The sequence below is a fragment of the Phymastichus coffea genome, unplaced genomic scaffold (genome assembly GCF_024137745.1).
Source record: "Phymastichus coffea isolate CEN01 unplaced genomic scaffold, Cenicafe_Pcof_1.1 PCOF00163, whole genome shotgun sequence".
NCBI classification, from domain to species: Eukaryota; Metazoa; Arthropoda; class Insecta; order Hymenoptera; family Eulophidae; genus Phymastichus; species Phymastichus coffea.
Window position 1 is genome coordinate 247,501 of NW_026706974.1, and position 17,302 is coordinate 264,802.

General features: G+C 41.4%; 1 protein-coding gene across 1 annotated transcript in view; it reads left to right on the forward strand.

Annotated features, from left to right (window-relative positions):
• Nucleotides 1-17,302, forward strand: part of LOC131672955 (papilin) — a 74,620-nt gene that overhangs the window by 32,183 nt on the left and 25,135 nt on the right. Inside the window, exons 2-3 of the mRNA XM_058950537.1 lie at nucleotides 11,445-11,499; nucleotides 16,798-16,985. Coding sequence (XP_058806520.1) covers nucleotides 11,445-11,499; nucleotides 16,798-16,985 — 243 coding nt within the window. The remainder of the gene's footprint in view (nucleotides 1-11,444; nucleotides 11,500-16,797; nucleotides 16,986-17,302) is intronic.

Genomic DNA, 17,302 nt, shown 5'->3' on the forward strand with positions numbered 1-17,302 from the left:
GCGCGTATATAAGCGCCATGGTAAACTAAAGGGCACTCGATATATAGGCAAGGACAATGATTACAGTATACATATCAATCCAGCTAACTCTCGTCTCAATTGTTATCGAGTGTGACTATAATACCTTATATCAACTGACAATTCAGCTCATCAACTATTCCCTTTTTGATTTGATTGTTTCTTAATTGGTTTTGAAAATACGCCCGAGTTTGATCGCAAAAAAAGAAATTGAGGACTTTTTCTCGTGGAACGGAAGCCATTGATCCATCAAAAATGCAAATTCAAGACGACATGCCATTTGACTAAAACCGATGCAATCAGCTCCCCCAGCTCGCGACTGTAAATAACAAAGCTTGCGGTCGCTTGAAAGGCTCGCGTCCAAGCTCGCGAACGTTAGAGTGTGCGTGTGTGTGTGTGTGTGTAGGTTTTTTTCTTTCCCTCGAGTGTTGCATGCGCAATGGGCAGCTCGCGGCCAGTGAATGAAATTTATGGTAGGACACGAGCAAGCAGAGTCTCGTTCTATACACGATAGCATGCCGCCGTCGCCGGCAGCACGCGAAAAGATCGAGTCGTGGATTTAAAACTGTTGAACCGCGCGCATCCTACAGAAAGCCTGCACGGTAGTTATACAGAAAAATTTACGGCCTGTAAAGTGTTTAAAGCAGTCGTGAAACGCGAACACAATAGCACGCGAAAGGACAACCGCCATCACGCTGCGTGCGAGGGAATAGAAAACTAGAAAACGATTGTCTCTTACTCATTCCACCTCGTTGTACTGCATTTCCAACTACTCGTGCACTCTTTTCTCTCGTTAATTATGTGCAAAGTGCAACACTCGCAGCTGAATCAATTCTGACACTTCCGATTGGTCGGCACACGCGTGCCGATAATGCAATTACCCTTTCGCACAAGTAAACCGTGAGCGCGAGGCAAATGACGTAAGATCTAAACTAGTTTATTACAGCGAAATCGGGCGCGCGTGTCGGAGTTAGTTTCTATCAAACCCGTCTTTGCGCAAACACACAAACGCTCAACTTCAACAACTTGCGGAAATTCTCCAAACCAAACGATTAAAGTACTACCTGGCTTTCGCTTCGATAAGATGCTTATTCCTCTCGTATATGAGCAAGCAGCTAAATTCTTTCGAATAAAATTACAGCGATTCCATTACATCGCCCGTATACCCACTTCTGCAGTAAATACTTGGCGTTAATGCGCTAATGACAAATTGATGCTGATGGAGTAGATCAGCCGACTCGTTCCATTAATCAGTACAATAACTAAGCTCCGTGTATGCCTTAAAATTGAAATCGAATTTTGATCATTTTGTATGCACATACACGCGTATCTACACAGATACGTTCGACAAATGTAACAATTGCGTGACGGCTTCACTTAGGCTCGCAACCGTCAGCCTACCGTGATTCCGCTGTTTAATTAATCCAATCAAATTATCGAAATGCACAGTGTATATATTCCAGGTCGTTTATGACAACCAGCCGGTACAGTGAAGCTCGGATGCTCCATAATTGTGGTAATAACGAAGTGATAAGCAAGTTCGGCAATTCTGTACGCAGGTTGAAATTGGTGATGCGATATGTTCATAAATATAACACTTCTGAACAAAGTGTCTGTCATTACAGTGCTACAATTGAGTCTATGACTGACTATCGTAAGGATGAAAAGCCGCTATCTCGCTACCTCGTACGAGCTAGTAGTATATAGAAAAGGACGCTCCTGAAAGGGCCGATCGAGGGATTACGCCAGTGGTTATTAATGCTCTGCCTTTGCATCTTGACTAGTTACCTTGACTAATGCTCTCATTGATATTCGCATTAGGGATTCAATCATGTAGTTTGCCATAATCTCAAGTTGGACCTGATAGCTAGAAGCTGCGTCGAATACTGCTCCAGGACTGATACTGCGAACATACCTATGCCCATGTTTGGTCAAACTTCCTGACCTGTAATTAGAAATTCAGCATTCTAATGTTATTTTTTATACAAGTAATGAAGTTCCGAGACTATTCGAGAAATGCTGTGAACGTCTGGTAAAAGAAATCTCGACACTTTCAACGGCCATTCAAAAATTCCAGTCGCCGCCCGTTCATTCTCTCTCGCTCTGCTGTAGACCATTTATAAACGCTGCCGGCGATATTGCAGCTCAGCGAATGAACAAGCCTTCCCCAGGCACACGGGCAGCGCTCGCGCAGAGCCAGCCCCCATTAATTACAAGCTCCTCAACAATATCCACTCAATTTCGCGTCTTTGATTACTCAAAGCACCCCAAGTAAAAGGTCTGCTCTGCGAGACACTGCGGTTTAGGGATGTCATCGCTGTCGTTTATATATATATACACACTTGTCGAGAGAAAAGGCCAATACACAAATGTGACAGTCTTCGTCAAAGTCGCTCGTCAGTGCGTCAATCACCGTAATTGCAATAAGCTTGCGCTTTAAATTCGCTTGCGAAAAAAAAATAGAAAATAATGATCGTCGGTTCTGAGAACATGTAAAAATCGAGATAACAAAGCAAAAATTGCTCTTTCAATTCTCTCAGTCTGCGTAACCGCGAGCGTGCTTGCCCTCCTTGTTAATCCCTTTCTCCCTTTTGTGCGCACTTTCGTATATAAAGTTTAAGAACGCTCGCTGGGATCTCGTTAGCCGAAAAGCGAGAGTGTAGCAGTGGCCCGATTGCACAGTGGCCCGTAGTGGTAGTAGTGGATCGGCGAACGCTCGGGTAATTAGTCTGCGTTCGAGAAACGAGTTTATTTTCCGTCTTTCTTCGATGTAGCCATAATGATGTGCACACGCACATTGCAACCGCAGTTGTTTTTACGAGCTTGTTTTGCTTTTTTTACTTTGCCCCGAAAGTACTTTTGTTTCTTTTTCTTTGTCATTTTTTACGACAAGCCACGGTGGTCTTCATCACGAGTTAAGCTTACTATGAATGATTAACGCGAAAGAGTAGGAATTTCGTTTGGAAAGGAGAATTGCTCATAAAGTCGCAAGATAAAGGCAACAATATAGAGGAAGAAATGAATATTACAGTAGTTTGAGTAATAACGGCAGAGATACCACATATAACGTGTGTCCGTTCGGGATAGGAAGAGCGACATCCCGGATGTAAGACTGATAAGGTTTCCCATCCCCCACATTTCCTTGCTCCCATTTGCAGTTTATACAATAATTAACGACGTATCATTCTATTTTTTACTCCGATTGTATTTTTAAATTGTTTCGTCAAGCACACAATATTATTAATGAATGCATAATTAGCGCTTCCTTCCGACAACTGATTAATCTTCTAAGTATATACTTCACTCATCTGTTTATCAAGCATGGAGATATGTATAAAGAGAGAGAGAGAAATAGTTGGGAACGAACGGATATTTTCTCGAGAGTGAGTTTCCGAAGGCGGAGTAATCCGAGTACAAAATAGCGATAAAATATCAATTTTCAGGTGCGAAAGTAGAGAGAAGAATCAAGCTGATACAAGGTTGTTGCTGCGCGCGCATGTACGAGGTAGAGCGATGGGGTCTGAGTCAAGATTCCGTAAAGTTGGCATTATTGCACATAGTTGAGCCCTTTGTTTATGACGCGGCATGCTCTTGTGGCGCGCAACTCTTGTCGATAGCAGCAGCAGCATCAGCCGAAGATGCACTCGCAGTTTTACGGGTCACGTAGCGCGGATTCGCTTCACTCAAATCCACATACATTGACAAATTCATCGACAGCTTATAAACTTTACCGACGCGAGATAAATCCATGAAAATCTGAATTCGTAAACATCAATTGCTTACACCAAGGAAAAAAAGGCAGTGCCTTGTAAGTTTGAATTGTAGGAACGTCCTTTCTCCGCGCCGAAATTTCGCGAGATGATTCCAATGTGAGGCTTCCGCGGTTTTTTACTCGCTTTGATTTCCTCTGCGAATATACAGGGAGAAAGGGCCAACGCAAGGAATTCCAAAAAATACGCCTCGAGAGAAATCTAGTAGCCGCGCTACTGCCACTCTCGCTCTGTGTTCGTGCGGTCGTCGCATACAAGAGCAACGAAACATGCAACTGGTCGCCGTCTGTATGTTCTCTCCCATCCTCGCTTTTGGTCCCTTGCATGTTACATGTCGTAGCTATTACTGTATATAGCTTTTATATGCGTTTCGGCTCAATTAGTCCTTTGCAATGAGTGTAGTCGGAGAAAGAGAAAGTCAGACAGAGAGAGAGAGAGAGAGGTATTTTTTTCATTTTGCGCGAGGGGTTCAAATAATGAACAATGTGAAACGAGGGTGAGGATAAAAGTAAACGACCTGTAGAAATTGATTTAAAATGCTTTTTATATATTTATTACGGTCGTGGTTTTCACTAGTTGCTTTTTTTCTATTCCAACGAAAGCTGCGAGTGACTTTAACTTGTCAAGCATTTCACAAAAACGTATCAGCAAAGAGAAAAATCGCAGAAGGATGGTGATTGCGAAAGCTTTTTTCCTCAAACTGCAGCACGCGCATCAGACGTAACCGCGTCGTTTTAATTCGTATTGACGAGCTATCTAAATCCTCGAAGGCAGATACGTTCGCCTATAAAAAAAACATTTATCAACTGTGCGGGTTGTTTCTTTGATGTACTTGAACTTAGTAGACGACAGTGAGCGATGCAGTCACCACTGCAGCGTAATTCGGGCTTGGAAGAGTTTGTCCTGCCCACAGCTGGTGACAGAGACGCCACGGCTGCGCGAGATTGCTTCGCGTCGACGACTAAATTTACGCCTTTCTATTCTTCATGCCGCTGAGCTCTTACTTTTACTGCGAAACCATCACGTCATGATGCATTTTCATTAAAGCCAAGCTCACGCTGCCACGTCACATTGCTTTTTGTCTTTTCTTTATTTTGCAATTACGACTGATGGTTTACGCGTTTACCTCCATTTTTCTTTGTTTGACCGAGTTGCGTGGCTGGTTTGAGGGTCTTTCTCTCTTCTAAGGCTCATTTCACATTAGTCATACTGGCGAACGTACGCTGAAACAAAAAATGCAGATCAAATATTTGATTCCGCGTATCGGACACGGAAAAATTTTCTGAGTATCATCAGGAATACAAAAAGGTTTTTCGCTGAATATTTTTCTATATATTACCTGATTAGGCTTTGTGCAAAGTAAAATAATGGATGAACGTTTTGTTTTTCTAATTCAGCTTTCCTAAACGTATCTAAGCCAATAAAATTAATCGGTAATTATTTTAATCTTACGGTAATATTGAGACGTTGAAAGAATTTTACAAGTAGTATGAATCCTAAAAGTATCGCCGAACATTAGTCATTCGTGGAAAACACAATCGCCGCCGCTTATACTTTATCTTTCTCGCATTTCTTTCACTCCAATCTAAGTGCTCGACGCCTCTTTCCCCGCGACGCATCACTGTCTCACTTAGCCGCTCGCGTTGTACATAAACAAAGAAAAAGCAATCCGCCATCGTCATCGCATTCTCATAGCTTGCGAGTTTACTTCTCACCCCTTTTGCGCGGAAACGTCCCCCCGAGGTATACTATGAGCGCCGAGACGCTTTCCCGCAGGACGTGACTCAACTTCAAGTAAGTAATGAATTGCCGGTAGAGAAATGATAGAGACGCAACAGCGAAAAAACGAGCGAGAGAAAAGTAAACCACGAGAAAAGTTGGTCCGCGCGCGATGAGAATGGAATTCGAGACTAAGTTGCGTGGTCGCATGTGAGCCCTCAGGAGAGAGAAAGAGAGAGAGAGAGAGAGAGCAGCGTATGAAAAGGAGACCAGGCAAGTTTGTTAGAAAGTGTGAACGTGCGTTACTTAAACGAAGAGATTCTGCTGAGACCAGGACCTTTCTCACACCTGCAGGGCTTTTTCTTCCTTACTGAATGCTCTACTTCATCGAAAATTATCTATATAATTTGCCTTGTTTGCTGGAATTAACTCCAATGAAAATTGGGTATATCTTTCTTTCTCTCTCTCGTTATTAAAGAAACTGAACGACAGAGGACTAAAGTGCTAAGAAATATAATTCTTGATGACAATAAATATTCTATAAGACACTTTTTCAATCTTAAATCAACCACTCAAGGTTTTTCTTTATTTTCAACTAAAAACTTTTTGTCACTTTTACCGTATATTTCATACTCTGCATGTTATATTTGGAAAAGAGATACAAGAATGTAATGTCTACCCATTTTGCTCAGAAAAATGGCATGGTAAACGGAAAAAATTCTGGAAGAAATGGAAGGTTTCATCGAGAAGAGCGAGATTGGATGTACCCTACGGCATTCTCTGGTTTTTCTCCCCGACTTGTGAGTCAGAGAGAAAGAGAGGGAGAGAGAGAGAGAGAGAGTGCCGATTACTCCAAGCTTTTGTCTCGAGAATCAAGCTTTTTTAGGAGGGATTTTTTTTTAAATTACATTGAAACACATAGTTTTTTTTTATTTGATTTAGTTATACTGAATTGCATTATAATTAACCGAATTCGAGCATTTAAGTTGTATTAATGTGTCTCGAATTGGATGTTAATGTAAAATAAAATTTTATGGTTAAATTTTTAATCGTAGTTTTGCATAAATGAACCTTAAAAGTAGTAACATATCCAGTCTGTATAGTTATCAAGTAATAATTCGTTTATTAAAATCCAAATTAATTTGCATCTTTCAAATGTATAGTTTTAAAACAAGTTTCTAATTCCAATTTCATTGATCGAATAGACAACACTGAAATTATCGAGATTGATTCAAATATTGGCAATCCACTTATTTTACCATATTCCATTCATTAACATTTTTAAATCGCAAATGATTATATTGATATAACAACTGAAATAATGAAAATAACTTTAGCCGGATTTTGATGGCCAAAGATCAATAATACTTGATACACCTAGTAGTATACGGGGCAACTAGTAATTTAACGCGTGCACAAACTAGCAAATCCGATTATTTCTCAAGTTTACCAGTAATTCATCAGCTACGCTGCGGTCAAGCTCAAGCGCGTCTAGCTGCGCGTGTTTATTCCATGGTGCACTTGCGATGATCGCAGAGCGAGATACACACACATACAGTGCTATATGCGAAAGCTTACATATAATCAAAGCCTTTCGAGGAGAACTAGTGTTGAAATGAATGTTTGTCTAATAAGATGGGGATAGTCCGTTTGCCCATTCAATTAACGTGAGCAAATATGAACATAACGCAAGTGCGAGTGTCGAATGATGATTTGATTTTCGATATGATACTCGTATGATAGAGTTGATTGTTTTTCGTAAAATGAACTTGTATACGGTAACCAGCGGTAACGTATATTACAGAGTTTGACGGATCAGTGGTTCGCAATATATAAATGCCAGCATGAACTATATAATAACCCAAAATCGATATCGAATTTCCTAAAGCCTTTATTACTTACAGAATATTCAATCGTTGAAGCTTTAGATGAAACTTGCCTATCACACAGAGGCCGCGATTCAAACAGAGTTTATCGTTCAAAGGCCAGCTCATTTTCTAGCCCAAACTCTCTCCCTCTCTCGCTACTCTCAACATTATCCTCTTGACTGGCCTAATGCATCTTCCGTAATTGAGTAACGTCATCGATAACCTGTCGAGGCCGCAAGCTAGAAACGTGGTACATTAACGTACTCCGCCGCTACAATCAACGGCCTGGCAGCAGCTCTCGTGAACGGGTCGACAGCGGCTCGACGACAAAAAAGGCGAGAGGGAGAGCATAGTAGCTCGCCAATCAAGCGACTTTAATATGCATTTCGCTGCTCGTGATTTTTTTTTATGCGAGCCAACCGGCCAGATACGCGCTTGCGTTAATTTTCTGTGCTTTTATGACGTTATACGCACGAGCGATATTAGCGATGTGCTTCGTCTGCTGTACTTTGCCTTTGTAGTAACGAAATTCTCATTTTTTTAAACATTAATTTATTAATTTAATGAATAACGTTTGATATTAAATATGAGTGAATTATTTATGCCCATTACAGTGAGCTTGTGAATACTGTCCTTACAATAAAATCCTATAGTAGAGCCAAAATTTTGATTCTGGTAGTATGATAATAATAATACGGGTATGAGTTGGGAATTTCATGACAAGTATGCCAAAGCGCTATATACAATGCGTTAAAATCCTTTGACTACCGTTGGAGATTTCGGCGAGAGCTTTTAATACCCGAAACATCATCGGCATGCAAAAGCTCGATTCACAATTAAACGAACGAGATATACAAAACTCGGACAATCGCGAACTCGACAACAATGAAAAATGCTCTTTAATTCTACGCCGAATAATCGCATTCGATTGCTTGCGTCGTCAGCACGATAATTGAGTGTCGAAAGTGTCGTTGAGCGAATTTGACAACATTTCTTTTTATTCGGTATAACCTGCACTTTCGTTGCAAAATCATCGTTAATAATGCGAGACACGAACTCAAAAATTCTATGCGCTGCGGTCACAATATTGAGGAGCGTCGTTAAAGTGCCATTACGCCGAGAGTGTATTAATGAAAATCGATAATTAATCGACACGTAAAGAGAGCTATGGCGTGAGTGAGTGAGAGAGAGACAGCTACAGTTAGATACGCTAATTGACTCTTGAATATTTATTATTAAAGGTTTAGCTGCACGCGACGACCGATCGTCGTGCAAAGCCATAGGTATAGTTTCAATGGAATAACTTCAATGTACGTCCCTTAATTAATACATTTTTTATGGGTGCACTCGAGCATTGATTTATACCGTTCCCTCGAAATTCAACTAATCAAACACGATTCGATTATACTTTCCAAACTATTGCTCACGTTGGCATTGCATGCAACTGACATAGCTCTCTCAATATACGCTTTTACGAAAATTCCCCATAGTCGTATTCTTCTGTAATTCGTTACGTCATCGAAATCGATGCACTATCCGCGAGTCGAATGCGACAAATCATAAAAGCAAAATAATGGAAGGGATGAATGGAGGAAATAGGCTTGAGAGTGAAGCACTTTGAAAGTAATTTAAGATTGACGATGACGATTTTATGTCAATTTACCGACCGGCTAATTGCATTTCCTGACAGTAGGTGCCAAGGGAAATTATAGGAAAAATGTTCTTTTACGTATATATTCCACCCAGAGAGCCACCTTGGCGCTTTTTACTTTGCAATTGCATAATTAAGCGCTCTTCCTTCGCGTAAAGTGTCCGCTAGCTCTCCGTCTCTCCGCCCCCCTCCCCCCTTCTCTCTCTCTCTCTCTCTCTCTCTCTCAATCATACTGCGGACAATTTTGAAAATTGCAGCATAGGCTCGCGACTCGTTACGTCTTTTGTTGTCAACCTGTCAAGCCGATGGAAAACTTCGAAGACTGTCGTCATAACTTTTAATTTTTCCGGTATTCTTGCAAACTTTCTCGTGTGTACTACCGAAAACATTTAAGTCATTCTCAAAATGAAGCGTTGCGAATTACGTCAAAACTTTTTTAACTGATGTTGAGCGGCATAACAATTTTTCAATTTCCTCGCTCAAGTTTTTGCGGAGAGGGATAGCATAAACTGCTCGTCGAAAACATGTTTTGAAGAACATTTATAATTAAATGAAAACAGAATTGGGATGCATGACGAGTAGGAAGAGAGCCTTAGCTATTCGAATATCCTCCCCTCCCTATGTGTCGAAAGAGAGTGAGGATAACTCTCCGCGCTCTTCAGTATGGTATTTGCATATTCATGCTTCGCATGAACTTCTATTTTAGGGCTAGAACCAACGTAGCAGAAGTCAATTCGCAAGTCTATCGAAGCTCAGTATACCGTATTTAATAAAGTTTAGGCTAGTGGTTGAGCGTCGATTAAATAATATTGTCCCGCAAGGGTGTCGACACTTTAACTGGGCGCGATAAATTTAGTTCGCCGCGCGGCTGAAATTCGCGCATGGGGAGCAGTCAGTGATTAGCTGCTAATTATTCCCATTTATGTGCCTCGTTTGCATCATGAATTTCTAGCTTGAAAACACTCTCGGCGCACGATCTCCGTAGTGTTATTGGCGAGCGATCGATAATTCTAGCTCTCAAAAACTATTTTACTCGCTCGACGTATCTTTCGTTAGCGCAATAAAGCTGACTAACCGCCTAGTCAGCGGTTAACCGAGTCGTTAAGCTTTTGTGTTATCAAGAAGGCTGGATGCGAAACCGCAAGAAGTTTATATCGAGACGGCGCTGGTGGCGCGGCTGCGCATTAAAGTGCAGCCGGCTAGTTAGTAAATAAACTTGAAAGCAGCCTTCGCCTTGGCTGCACTTTAGGCAACGTTCCAACATGTTGCCGCGCTCGCGTGCACGTGGTTGCGACGCACTGCTGACAAGCGCGCCGAAATACACCTTATACCTTCAATGGTGTTGCGCGTCTTGCAAAGCTGCATCGTTAATAAGGAAGAAAGCTTATAATGAGATGTGTATCATTGCCACGATTTGACGCATAATAATAATAATAATAGCATCGGCACAATGACACGCACGAGCGTACGAGAGAGCGAGAGCACACGCCATTGGAATTTTACGCTCGCCACTGCAACTTTCGCAACGTGCACGGTCAGCACGTATGAGGAAGAAGACTGTTCTGTCGGTCGTGCAACAATAGCCGCGTGCACGCCCACCCATAGGCATTCGTGCCGGAAAGGATGCGCGACGTAATAAGATGACTCTCCTTCAGGGCAAAACTGCTTTGTTGATATAGCCGTGCTATCGAAGTTGTGTCCGAAAAGCCCTGTAGGTCAGAGCTAGGTGCTATTACGTCGATAAGACGGTCGCGCGAAAGTTATCTAGCGGCCTGCTCTGGCTGGCTCATCGAAAGCGATTTCCATCGCAGTTGTCGTTGTCGTCGTCGTCGTTGTCGACCAAACGAGCTTGCGCTCACGTTGCCGGCTTTATACGAGATTATTATGTGCTCTACTCTCTAGCTCTTGAGATATGTGTCTATACGACTACGCAGTCCACTGCCATATTAACTGCCTTGTGCTCCGCGAAATACATACGGCACCTTTTGAGGTTGCTCTTGTTTTTTATTTATTTCAGCTTAACCGATTCAGTATGTAATAATTTAAATGATATTTCGAAAAAGCTGACAAAGAATAGTGATGCAAGATTCATATCTGCTCGGCAAGCATTTTTTGTCAGGAAATTGATGCGACGGATGTGACATTTTCGGTGCAAAATTCAAGTGTAACGATATATTAAACTCGATTGTCAATTATGCAAATCACAGTCCCCTCCATAATCATAGTGATATTCAATCTTGTTTGTTTCCCTTATGGTAAATACTCTCTTTATCTCTAGTTTCAACATAAAATAAATGCGTGGGTGATATAAAATACACTAATGTATTTGGACCATAAAGCTTTTATTGAACAATAATCTTTCGTGAGCTTTGTAACAGTAATAATCGATAGCGCTAAATTTTTCGATTTGCTTTGCAGGTGGCTGCTGGTCCTACTGGTGCTGGAAATCTCTCACGTGACCCAAGCTAGATACGTAAGTACACTGCTCGTAATTATATATACATTCTCGTCAGAGACGAGGGCAGAATGCTGTTTCGAGTTAGCCCCAAGTTCAGGATGTGTGCGAGGGTATAAAACGCCCGCATAATCAAGCGAAGGGGGCCAAAGAGAAATAAAAAAGGACGTGCCATGGCCTTGGTCAAGCTTTTATTACGGTCCTTTTGTCAGGCCGTACCGTCGTTATTCGTTTTATCCCTCGACACGAAAAATCTCACGAGCGCGTTCTCGTTGAATACGTTCGATTGGTCAACTTGGGTACGTTCTCGGTGAATATTCAAGTTTATACTGTTCTTTCGGAACATATCGCATTGGCGTGGTCGTGTATAAAGTAGCGCTTTATCCAACGTTCAAACCATTTAATTAGATAAAATTAAAAGCTTCCTATCTAGTCGCAACTGGTATACGTATATAGTTTTACTGAGGACTCTGGAAATAACCTTGCGATCAATTCGCAAATACCCGCACACAGATACACACACATACGTAGACACAGGTAAATTAGCTAGTGTATCTCTCAAACGTAGTTACATGAAACCCGATACACGAGTACTTTTAATCCATTCTTTATTTTTCGCGCGCGCGGTCTTTTCTCCGCATTCCACAAGCGCGGCGGCTCTGAATAAAGATCCTGGAGGAAAGAGAGAGAGAGAGAAAGGGATAGGTATGCCGCAGGGGCTGTCTTTCCATTCGCGGTGGCGAGACAGCCGAGGGTGAGAGTGAGAGAGAGAGAGAGAGAGAGAGAAAGGAACGTTGCGCGCTGATTAAAAATTTCTCGGCGTTTTCCGCTTTGTTTCTCATGCGCGCGCAGCCGAGCTTTCAAAAGCCGACAGGCGCGCGGTTAATGATCGCGCCGTCATTTTAACGTAGAAGGGCTTGTGAGATTTCGAGGATCTACTGTTTAACAATATTGTCAGCGAGCCGGCTTGCTTGTTGTTTATATCGTCGCAGAAGATTTACTGATCACGAGAAACAGCATCATAAAGTACTATTATTCTCTCTGCCGGTGTCGCTTTTAAAAGACAACGAGTGGGTTATATTCTTTCGCTGGAGTGTAAACATTTCTGTCGTTCAAGATACACTCCCGGCGACTAGTGTACACAATCCTTTGCTTGTGCTTGGCCAGAAAATCGCCACGAGGGAAGGTGCACGCTGTGCAGCGAAATAAAAAGGATGAAAAACAAAATTAAAGAGACCGAATCCTTTGGCTCAAGCTTGCGCTGCTGAAGAGTAATCCTTTTTGCACGCAACAAGCATTCCATTGTGCTCGCGGGGTGCATGCGAGATTGAGTGCTCGCGTGTGCGCGCTAGGACACTTCCTTGCTGGAATAAAAGGGAAGTGTTCGTTTTTTCCTCATGACCTGATGACTTTTTTGCCGTAGTCGTCATCACGTTAAAGCAAGAAATGCTCCATTGGACGCCAGATAGACGAGCGTATTGTCCTGTGAATGAGTTGGCCTTATCGTCGTTCTTTCTCTCTGCGCCTTCCTTTACATGCTTTTCGTTTCGTAGCCCAAGCGCTTCAATGTCGTGAATTTTTCACTTTCCTGGGGATGAAAAGTTGATTAATCTAATACATCTTCATTTTTCATTTTTTACTTGCAGGTGGATTTTCTGTTCGTGTTTCCACTTGATTTTTTTCTGCCAATAAAGAGCTTACTTTTGGAGCAAACAAGAAAAAATTTTCTCCACGGCACTCGGCGTAATCTTGTAACGCGCAAGAAGAAATTTTTGAACGAAGAGATGCAAATAAAAAGGATGCGACTTTGCCATGCGAACGAAATCCTCCCGTGGAACGAACGAACTCTTGTTCCGACGGCGTAGCTAATCCGCGTTAAGTGGTCGTTACGACTAGAACGTCTTGAACCTTTCTTCTCTCTTCCCCTTCTTTTTTCTGTTCTCGAAAGCGTTAGCAATAAAATTAAGTCAATGTGATCCTCTCGGATACGCTAATTAAGTAGGATTTCACATCAAATCGTATTTGCGCTCGATAGGATGATCCTTTGATTTTCTTAATTCATTTTAAGACAATCGTGTTATCGACATCTTTGCTGCGGACAGAAATATTTTATTCTAGATGGTACGGCAGCTCGACAACGAAAGGGCGCGCTAGAAACTTTGAATTCAGAAAGCTTGTCGTATATTTATCTCTTTTTTAACTTCTCTTTTATTCCGTTTATTCACATTCTAATGTTATCACTGCAAAGTTTACAAAGTTTAGTAGAAAGCGATTTAACAATAGTGGCTTCATAATTAAGTCGAAACTTATTTATAAAATCTTGTACTCATATAGAAAATTGAAATATATACTTATTTGTGGTTTATTTAAGATAACGAAAAACAATATAAAATAGTTTATGAAAATAATGAAATAATATGAACGAGTGACTTCGTATAGTTAGAAGAAATAAGAAAATATTTTGACGTTATTAAATTGATCACTATCAAAAGGTCATTGACATCATATATCAAATCACATTACGCATTATACAAACACTACACATTAAAGTGTCATTGATCCTTGAATGTAATTACTTTATCGTTCGGTTAAATATTATAATAATTGATTGGACGAAACAAAGCTACTCCCATAGAGACGACATTTTCGTCTGTAATTCAATAATATCGCGCGCGATATAAATATGCATTAGATCATCGCTATTGAAATACGGATTACGTTTCACTGGCGCTATTTGAAATAGCGAGGTTATGTTTCCATACGCTGCCAAAGTCATTGTCACCATTTGCTTCCAACGCACTTATCTGCGTCACAGACGTACTTCATGCAATTAAATGACCTTTTAATCGTTCGCATACTTCCACTAATGAGCTTTTCCCGCTACTTGCATATATTTTTCGACTTCATTGCATTGACTGTTTTGCGACAGTAAATTTTGAGCTTTTTATTCGTCAATTGGATCAATTTAAAATTATGATGAATAATGACTAAAACACGCGAGATATTCCTGTAAGGTCTTTGAACTAAACTTGTCGGCAACGGAATCTGTTGCAATTAGCATAAATTAGATGAAGCGAGAGTGTTATAAGTGAGCGCGGGAACGGGATGCTGTAAAACCTTTTCCGCATCGTATGTGAGATCGCGCGCATGATCCATTGCAAAAACACTAGCCAAAGGGTTGCATAAACGATCGAGTCATAAAAATGACCGAGCGATCGCTTGCGGCATTCGAGTTTTTGTGGTGGAACGCCGCCTACATTGCTTATTGAATTGGAAATGTGACTATTATGTTTTAATTGTTACTATTAAAAGATCAGATTTTATGCGTTATTAAAAAATTTGGTATGGATTTTTTCTTAAAATTGAATTCACGCGATATACTGTTAAAATACATCTGTCAGGCACTATATAAACGTAATTGGAAATTGATTTATGGACGCAAATTATTAGACAATATAGCGCCGGTACAGGCAAACGTGAAATTTTCGACACTTTTTACGTAGCCGAATTGATAAATTTCTCAAAGTCGATTAACCGAGAAATGAACAAACAATGAAATTGAAACTCGGTGAAATAAGCCTTTGTAAATTTAATTGGAAATAGAAACGAGCTAATTCATCTCTTGAAATACCCTCGCCCCCTCTAAAAAAAGGTTCACGAAAGCACATTGAACTTTCTTCCACACAGTCCAGATGTATGTAAGCTCACACGGGTAGTGAGCTGATCTAGCCTTCTAAACTTCTCGCCTAGGAGCTTCTCACCATCAGCAGTACACAACGCGCGCGCGCACATGTGTACGTAGGTACGCGCGTCCGTCGTGAAAAACGAAGGGGAAAAATAGAACCCCCTAGTTTGGCCGTACAGTTTCATTAACGCGGCAAATGCATATGCGCCTCTCCCACGCTCGATAATAAAAATCACCGCACAGCAGCAGCTGCTGCTGTCGAGTAAACGACAACGACCAACGCGTCGCATCTTGCGCGAGGGCGTTTTTCTCTCTGTTGCTCGTGCTCGTTTTCCCTTTTGTCTATCTCTCGTTGCACGCGATTGCGGGCGAGAAATAAAACGTCCACACTCTCTTTCTCTCCGGACCTTTTCTCTAATTGCATTTGGAGCTGCACGCATCCACTTACCGGAGTTTGCCACGCGAGAGCCTTTTTTACGTTTGTCTGTTCTCTCTTTCTCTACCTCTCTCTTTTCGAGTCAGAGAGAAAGAAGGCTTTTTGTCCTTCTTTCTTTTTTTTTATCGGGCATATGGAATTCTAGCACCGCAATTATGACATACCGCCTTTGTCTGTGCTCTCGTTTATTGCGGCTGTGCCGCCTGCACGTTGCAAAGTTTATCAGAGGCAAAACTTTTTCAATGGAAATTGTTAAATTGCTTTACCAAGTGCTGCGCAAAGAATCTTCATCGAAAGAAGAAAAGACTTTTATAAAAATAGATATTTGTATAGTTAAATGAGAGGATAGTCAAGAAAAGAATTATCTAGAAAGTCACAGGCGACAAGGCACAGCTATATACCGTCGGTGTGATCATTTTATCGGTAACCGCATCTCAAAGTTCACCCTCGTGTCTGCCTACAGTGCAATGCAAACTGCTTTGAACATGTGCCAGAAGGACCCATCCATTGAAATGTTATACGGGCACTTCGAGCCAATTCCATCATATAGCTCCATTTGCTCTGAAATTAGTCTGAAGCCCCTCGACGATCTTCGCTCGCTCATCCTGCTCGCATGTTTTAGACCTCGCGCGGCCCACTTGGTGCTACTCTTGACGTCCCTCTTTTTAGTTCGAATAAACGAATGCTCAAGTATCCTCACATTCAAAGCAAGCCGATCAATTCATATAGTCCACTGTGCGAATTGCTAATTGCTAATATTTGAAGATCAACAGTTATCTTGAATTTTCTTGCTGAACCGCAAATAACGGAGACGATAAAAGCAATAAAAGCATTAGTTGCAAAGTTTATTGAAGCATTAAAAGCTGTGCTGAATCCAGGAGCTTGCAATCTTAGAGACTATAATGACCATTCGACATGAAATAAAAGGCGCATTCGCTCTGATTAAATCATAGCAGCTCCTCGGTCCTTAATGAATAAGAATCGTGAATTGCTGCATGGCACATTAAAGTCAGAGAGAACTACGTGTGCACGAAAATTGCAAATCGCTAAAACGACGCATCGGTAGCAAGCAGGGTGGCAGTAAAAGCATCGTAAAAACTATTACCGTCGTAACAGGGAGGGAACAGCAGAAAAAAAAAGAAATTGAAAGAGTGCGCAAGAAATGTAAATGGAGAAAAATGCTTTCTGATTGCAGCATCACGTGAAGCTACGACACGAAAGGCACAGGAGACAGCAAGGTGACAGTTACGCACCGCCAACTTATGTTCTGGACAACGAGGATCCCGAGAGAGGTAGTTGGGGACCATGGTCTCATCCAAGCCCCTGCTCCAGGACTTGCGGTGGCGGTGTTTCCCAGCAGACTCGCGAGTGTCTCGATCGAGAGTAAGTCTTAATGTTCTTATTTAAATTCATGGAAATGCCCTAGTTAAGTATAAGCAACTATGGTTGTTTATATAGGTTAACTGATTCGTCGTAAATATATGTCCGTTAAAATCATTCAGTTGATCTAATGGCCACGAATAATTGATTCGAGTATACGTACAAATATGAATGTGCAAGCACGTTTATTTTTCTGAGTAAATCGATGTAGAAGATAACATGGAAACGGTATTTCGCTCCGCATTATCAGTCGCAGCGAAGAAAAATATTCAAACAACTTTTGCTGTCTGTGCTCTCGCCGCTCGGCTAAATCGTTATTC